The sequence below is a fragment of the Branchiostoma belcheri genome, unplaced genomic scaffold (assembly GCF_001625305.1).
Source record: "Branchiostoma belcheri isolate BF01 breed outbred unplaced genomic scaffold, Haploidv18h27 scaffold92, whole genome shotgun sequence".
Lineage (NCBI taxonomy): Eukaryota > Metazoa > Chordata > Leptocardii > Amphioxiformes > Branchiostomatidae > Branchiostoma > Branchiostoma belcheri.
In genome coordinates this window covers 1,101,625-1,109,532 of record NW_017804598.1, presented here as the reverse complement: position 1 = coordinate 1,109,532, position 7,908 = coordinate 1,101,625, and the positions used below count along the sequence as shown (strand labels likewise).

Below are 7,908 nucleotides of genomic sequence, written 5' to 3'. Positions count from 1 at the left end.
AGTGTACAGAAAAAGTACACATACAGACCAGTATCTCAACTTCAAGTCCCACCATCCACTGCACCAGAAACTGGGAGTCATCCGCACCCTTATGGACAGATGTAACTCGGTGGTGACAGAGGAGGAGGACAAGGAAAGAGAAACACAGCACATCAGAAGAGCCCTTGTCCGTTGTGGGTACCCGGAATGGACCTTTCGGAAGGTGGAACGGAAAGGGAAGAGGTCAAAGCAGACAGAGAAGAACGAAAAAGAGGGGGATAAAACTAGGGTCATGGTGATTATCCCATATGTGAAAGGAGTAACCGAACCACTAGAAAGGGTATTCAGGAAACACCAGGTATCCACAGCAGTGAAACCAAAAACAACATTGAGGAACCTGCTTGTCCACCCCAAGGACAAGATGGGGGACCACGTGAAAACAGATTGCGTATATAAAATACCATGCAAAAGCTGTGATCAAGTGTACATTGGAGAAACTGGCAGGACCTTTGGCAAAAGACTGGAAGAACACAGAAAAGAGGCAGACAACAGCGAAACCGTAAGATATACACGCTCCCAGAAACAACAAGCACAAAAAGAAGAGAAAAAATCGGCAGTCACAGATCATGTTGCCAGAAACAATTGTGTGATAGACTGGGAGGGTGCCAGGGTCATAGATAGGGAGGACAACAGAAGAATCCGTTGGATTAAAGAAGCAGTCTGGATAAGGAAGTCTACCCCAGTGATGAACCGGGACGAGGGGGGATACAAGCTCAGCCACGTTTGGGATTGCATTCTCGCCGCAAAAGCGCCACCTACTTTGGCGTTAAATAGCGGCGAGTTGCAGAACTCCAGTCAGAAGCTCTGAGGAAGGTGTCTGATAGACATCGAAACGTAAGCAGGTGAGAACCTTACTGGTTGTGTTAGAAGAAAATCCTATACCCCCAGTCCTTCCAACTCTGCCCTGCCACTTGCTACATAATGTAATTCCAACACCTCTGCTACAGCACTAGTTACCACCTGGTCAAGGTCATTGACCTTTGTTTGGAAAAAAACAACCTCCATGGAATGGAGTATGAAATAAGGTTGTAATTAGCATTATCTATTTTAATTGATGGTTCATTTTAACATTTCATCAATTATACAGATCACCATATTTACATAATTTATGCATAGTGTGGAACACACCTGATACAGGTGAGGTAGGATGGACACATACCTTCCCCCAGACAGGTGTGGTGCAGGTAGATCTCCTCAGCCAGGTGAGGCAGGACAGGTGCCAGAGTCTTGGTCAGCACGTCCAGGATGTGGAACTGGACAGTCTGGCAGCCACGCCTGCCCAGCGAGGTCTGGTCATCACAGTACAACCTGAAGTGGAAGAACCAATGATAACAATGTGGGATAAACTGAAAGGAATCTGAATGCGTGTGTTTTGTAAGAATGCAAAAGAAAAGCAGACCTAACATATTTAAAGGCCATAGGATGGAGTCCCTATTCTCTATACTTAAGGACCATCCCTTTCCCTAGTACTGAAGGACCATCCCTTTCCCTAGTACTGAAGAACCATCCCTTTCACTAGTACTGAAGAACCATCCCTTTCCCTAGTACTGAAGAATTATCCCTTTCCCTAGTACTGAAGAATTATCCCTTTCCCTAGTACTGAAGAATTATCCCTTTCCCTAGTACTGAAGAACCATCCCTTTCCCTAGTACTGAAGGACCATCCCTTTCCCTGGTACTGAAGAACCATCTCTTTCCCTAGTACTGAAGAACCATCCCTTTCCCTGGTACTGAAGAACCATCCCTTTCCGTGGTACTGAAGAACCATCCCTTTCCTTAGTACTGAAGAACCATCCCTTTCCTTAGTACTGAAGAACCATCCCTTTCCTTAGTACTGAAGAACCTTCCCTTTCCCTGGTACTGAAGAACCATCACTTCTCTTAGTAGTGAAGAACCATCCCTTTCCTTAGTACTGAAGAACCATCCCTTTCCTTAGTACTGAAGAACCATCCCTTTCCTTAGTACTGAAGAACCAACCAACCAACCAATCAATCAATCAATCAATCATTTGCAGGCATCAGGAGCTGGTATAAATACTGTACAATTGATACGCCAGAAAGAAAAAAAAGGACACTATAAAGGCTCCATATTTGATAACTTTAAAAAAACATAAAGGCTCCCAAACATGCCCAGTTGTAGCACCTGCTAAGAAAGCTACCTTATACCTGTTATTTACGACCACTCACCTGTCCTTGGTAATGTTGAGGTAGAAGCTGGACAGTTCCTTAGTGACCAGACCCAGGGTCAGGTATTGCACTTTGGTGAAGTGGTAGTTTTCATAGGCATCTGTTACCTGTGAAAAAAAACACTGTCTGGTTATACATGTTGCCTCACAGAAATTGCTTTTGGTGATGCCTGAGGAGTGAAGACTGTGTAGTAAATATGGATTAAATAGGGTTTATAACAATGTAATCCAACCAAGGGGGTAATACACTCTAATGTTAAAATGATGATTTCAAATTAATAACTCCAACATAACCAGTGCATCAGCAGAGCGTACTGTACATGTACTGTGTCTGAGCAAAAGTGTAATGTGCATAGAACTTCAGCAGAACATCTCTTTCAAGTGCTAATTCATATTCACGTATTTAAGGATGATCCCATATTTAGTTTTCCAATGTTGTGTCTGAAACAAATTGAGATGTTGACCAAACATCCGACAAAAACGGCAAATTCCTGGTTTCACACAGGCAAAGTACCTTCTGTTGATGTGCTAAAATGACCCACCTTTTGTGCATACTGATACAGTACATGTAGCATGTACTGGTCCACAGGCCGGAGCTGGTGGTACAACACGGCGTCTTCTGGTCTGAACCCAGACAGATTCCCCAACAGGAAGCGCAGAATCCGACGTACCTGGAAAAGCTTCACTTTTAAAATAGAGCTAAAATAGATAGTTTAACCTTCTTCCTGCTGCCAAACCCCATAACCAATATACAATTGGCCAAAAAGCTACCTAAGTTAGCATCCTGAAGTTTAAAACATCTAAGTAAAAGAAAACAGCTTTCTACCGGTAAGTTGCATGGTCATTTTTCTATGTAGTATTTTGCTTTTTCAAACTTTAAACAAATAAAAAAACTACTTTGTAAGTCTTGTCATATTCACTCAAAAGAATTTGAACACAGCTCTAGAGTCTGCTTTTAAGGGTTCATAAAAAGTTGTTCTGTCTGCTGTCTGACCTTGAGCACGCTGTCCCTGGCTGTGTTGAGGATGTTAGTACCGATGTAGACATGGCTGTGCACATCTGACCCTGCCACCCACCAGCGCAGCACATCTGCTCCGTATGCTGGGTGCTTGTCTCTGTTCTGGGAACATTGGACAATGATTAACAGCTGCAAAGTCTGAAATTATATAATTAGCAACCAAGAAATAGTAATGCCTTCAAGAATCAGAGTTATCAACCAAGGATTGAGGCATTCAAAAACATACACTAAAACAAAACCCACCTTTCCTCCGCTGACCACCAGGTTTGGATCCACCACGTTCCCCAGGGATTTGGACATCTTGGTTCCATCTTCAGCCATCGCGAAGCCGTGTACAAATACAGACCTGTCATGGCGAGACATACGCATTCAATGGAATACACGTGTAAAGGTTGAGGCTGCATGGACCGTGGGCACAGTATTGGAAAGCAGAGCCCATGCTAAACATGACGGAAAATAAATAAGACAAATCAGTGATCATTGTCCCTGCAATATTCCTTATTACCTGTAGGGGGTGCTGTCCTTCACTGCCACGCTAGTGAGAAGAGAAGACTGAAACCAGCCTCCGTGTTGGTCCTTACCCTCCAGGTACATGTCAGCTACTCCTCCTGAATCTACAAGGCAGAGAGATACTAGTGATAAATACATAATATACTATACCATAGATATGCATGGCAGATTGCTAGTAATTCTAAAAAGTTCTAAACACAAAACCAATTGAACCAAATGACGTTTTCATAGTATGGCTTAACCTTCTACCTGCTGACTATCCCCACAACCAATACAAATTTTGTGCCAAATTAGCATGCTATATGTTAAGACAGAATTCACAAATTGGTCTTCTATGCTAAGCAAACGGTTTGCCACTACATATCACAAATCACCTTCTAACACAGCAGCCCAGGACACTCCACTGTCAAACCAGATATCCAGGATGTCTGCTCCCTTTTCAAATTCACTGACATCCGTGTGGCCAGCCTACGGATGAAATGAAATATATGTATGGTCAGTTAAGCATGTACACAAAAAGGTACCTATCTGGCAAAATATCACACCTCTATAAAATATTAGCCTGGTTACCAAACCTATTATAGCTCCCGAGTCCTACATCCTCTCCGCAAATAGCGGAGAGGATGTAGGACTCGGGAGCTATAATAGGTTTGGTAACCAGGCTAATAAAATATAAAGCTAAATTCCATAACTATATTTCTTCTACCAGCTATCAGCAGTTGCAAAGTGGTCAGAGATGCTTTAGAGAGCAAAAAAACAATGATGTGTGTGTACATGTGTATTTACAGACGATTACAGTAACTGTGTATTTTAGTCCTATAGTCAGTTCAGTTTTCTTTATATTCTATGCAATTTGCAGTCTACTTTGTTTTTTCGCTTCATAGTTTCTTCCATTTCACTCCATTACATTCCACTTTGAACTTTTTCTACACGCCAAAAGTACCTTTCTGATGACATCAGCAGGCAGTAGTTCTTCCATAGGAAGTGTCCACCAACAGTCTGTCCCCTGACTCCTCACCAGGCTGACCACATGGTCCACTGATTCCCTGGAATAAATACAACATATTAACAACTTTGCTTGCTTGTTTGTTTCGTTTTGCATTACTGCTAAACTGTCTCAAGGCACAACATGCTAGTTTTTACTTAAACGTTTGAACAGGGACGTTTGAAGCTCCTTGGTTTGAACAACTCACAGTAAGGACCCCTACTCTTTTCAATAAGTGCAGTGGGATCTTTAACATGCTCGAGTTGTGGATCTCCTCAAACACTGGGCACCAGGCTTTACGTCCAATCCGAGAGGACATCCCTAACTCAAGCCAGGTACTCATTTTCACCTGAGCACTAGTCATGTGAGGAAATAGGACCAAGTGCCTTTCCCAAGAACATGGCAAACAAACCAGTGTACCTACTTTGTGAGCAGAGGTTTCCCAGACTGCCTGTGGTAGAAGACAGGTATGGGCACACCCCACACCCTCTGTCTGGAGATGCACCAGTAGTTACGTGTGGACACCCAGGCTTTCAGACTGCTGGCCGCTGTTCCCTCAGGGTACATCCTCACGCCATCTAGCAGATCCTAACGGAATGACAAGTAGATATAACTGTTGTGTAAAAGAAGCATTTGGCTCAAGTTGGCAATTGAAAAATTTCATGACATTGACATTGTGTCCCAGATTTTTCAGTACTTTGTTAGCATTCTAAATCAGGCACAACAGGGCTCGAAATACTTTCAGCACACCTGCACTAGTGATGGTAACACCTGCAACAGATAAAGTTTACCTGCACCATGCACTCAGAATGTATAGGAAGTAAGGATCATTCTAAAAACTCTTCAGAAACCATTGCCATTATTTCATTATATTTATACTTCATTGGTGGTAACCCAGTACATTGTACATGGACTAGTGCAGGGTAGGTACAGGTAGACATCAGAAATACCAATTTACCTTCACTAACCTGCATACGCAGGTGGTATTTTGAGCCCTGCACAAGAATGTCACCTTACCACGGCTCTGTCTTTAATACTGTTGGTGTTGACGAACCACTGTAGACTGGCCCTTATAAACACTGGTTTCTTGGTTCTCCAGTCATATGGATAACTGTGCCTGTAGTCCTGCTCATGTACCAGGTTACCAGCTGATCTCAGCTGCTCTACAACTGTGAGGTAATGGGAAAACAGTTTGTTATAGTCAGTTCATTCAATGGAAAACTTATTGCAAAAAAATAACTTTATGAAAGTTAGAGTTCAACACAAGTTTTTCTTCATGTTGTTATTCAGAAAATGGAAAATTGGTCTAGTGATAAACTATTAGACATGAACAATAGGAAATACATGTATCTTCTCACCTGTTTCATTCCCATCAGAGAAGATGTTCTTGCCCTGAAGGTCTGGTCCAGCCTGGTCAGTGTATTTACCATCTTCATCAACAATAGTGAACTGTCAAAAAAGTCATCAAAGATTTGAAACTACTGCAAAATTCTGTTTCTATCAAGTAACACCACAGCTTCACAGTATAGATTTTGTAAATGTATTTTAAACCTGTCAGTTGATCATTACTGCTCCAAGCATTTGAAGGTCAGATGAAAGTAATGTTCAAAATATTTCCAATAGTACAGGTACTGAAATCAAGTGGACACCCTTTTCCTGGTACTGAGGAACCATCCCTTTCCCTGGTACTGAAGAACCACCCTTTTCCGTGGTACTGAAGAACCATCCCTTTCCCTAGTACTATGAACCATCCCTTTCCCTGGTACAGAAGAGCCATCCCTTTCCCAAGTACTTAAAAAACATGATCCCTTTCCCTAGTACTGAAAAACCATCATCCCTTTCCCAAGTACTTAAAAAACATGATCCCTTTCCCTAGTACTGAAAAACCATCCCTTTTCTTAGTACTGATGAACTTTCCCAAGTACTGATGAACATCTATGAAAGAATGTAACCTCCATACCACAGGAAGCTGGAAGGCCAGTGCTACAGAGTAGTCCTCCATGCCATGTGCAGGTGCGGTGTGCACCAATCCTGTACCCTTGGCCATGCTGACATGATGGGCTGGCAGCAGGGGAGACACCTTACCATGGATGGTAGGGTGCTGACATGTACTACCTTCTAGTGTAATACCTGTACAGGCAATAGGTTTTGACATTAGTCATATAAGTCAAAATAACTCTTTTGTTGTATATAAGGGGGGGGGGGTTAAAATCATCTTTATTTCAATATACATGTATATACAAGATGACTCGTTGAAGTACACCTAGGCCAGCCCTTTATCTCATCAAGAGGAGGGCGCAAGGTAAGTAAAATGTAACAAGTAACTGTGTGCATCGGACATTAAACTTTCGATTAAAATTGTTTTCTACACATACATTTCATTTATATATAATATACGTATACTTACAAAAAATGTTTTATAGATCTTAAAGATAAAAAAAAGAATCAAGCCTGTTGCATTTAATTTATCTTTTACAAGAGAATAGCCCTGAAGTACTTTCCCAACCCTGTGCGTTTCTAGCGCAGTATATGGCATAAGATGCATATAAGTGCAGGGGGAATCTTTACAATAGATTTTTGTGCTAAGGCCACACCAATTGCATTTGCTATTTACAAAAATATGCTAAGCTGGAAAGATATAATGACACATGAAAACTAAGCCAATATTTCAGTGCACACATTTTTATACACATATTCAAGTTTTCCTGCCTGCCCTCTGCTTTTGCAATAGAGCATTTTTAACAAATGTTAAACCTTGAACCATATTATAACCTCCTTGGCTAAACCTACCTGGAAAAGTGTTGAGGACATCCAAGTGTGTGTTGAGGACCTGGGCAGTGCTTTCTACACATTCAGAGGCCAGGATGTACAGCTGTCCTGTTGTCTTACACTGGCACAGGGAGTAACTGGGGGAAAAAGAAAAAACAAACATTATGACTCTTGATTTTAATTCCTGAGACTAGAAAATGGGATGTATTACACCTTGAACCATTATCATATCACACAGAACTGAATTTATTGTTTTGTTTGAATGTTTGTTTTGCATATTAACCAATAAACTGCCTTAAATCATAACACACCGGTTGTCTACAGTAAGTACAAGCTGTATAAGACCAGACTGTTTGAACCACTCACACTGGGAAAGACCCCTGCTCTTTTCTTTGGGATCTTT

The 7,908-nt window shown here is 41.7% G+C and overlaps 1 protein-coding gene across 1 annotated transcript in view; it reads right to left on the bottom strand.

The window, feature by feature from the left end:
• Window positions 1–7,908, bottom strand: part of LOC109488198 (isoleucine--tRNA ligase, mitochondrial-like) — a 27,234-nt gene that overhangs the window by 3,931 nt on the left and 15,395 nt on the right. The window contains exons 11-22 of the mRNA XM_019792379.1: window positions 6,697–6,866; window positions 6,095–6,185; window positions 5,754–5,905; window positions 5,161–5,324; window positions 4,695–4,797; window positions 4,126–4,219; window positions 3,747–3,855; window positions 3,485–3,587; window positions 3,218–3,343; window positions 2,766–2,894; window positions 2,225–2,331; window positions 1,199–1,347 (exon numbers count right to left, since the gene is read on the bottom strand). Coding sequence (XP_019647938.1) covers window positions 1,199–1,347; window positions 2,225–2,331; window positions 2,766–2,894; window positions 3,218–3,343; window positions 3,485–3,587; window positions 3,747–3,855; window positions 4,126–4,219; window positions 4,695–4,797; window positions 5,161–5,324; window positions 5,754–5,905; window positions 6,095–6,185; window positions 6,697–6,866 — 1,497 coding nt within the window. The remainder of the gene's footprint in view (window positions 1–1,198; window positions 1,348–2,224; window positions 2,332–2,765; window positions 2,895–3,217; window positions 3,344–3,484; window positions 3,588–3,746; window positions 3,856–4,125; window positions 4,220–4,694; window positions 4,798–5,160; window positions 5,325–5,753; window positions 5,906–6,094; window positions 6,186–6,696; window positions 6,867–7,908) is intronic.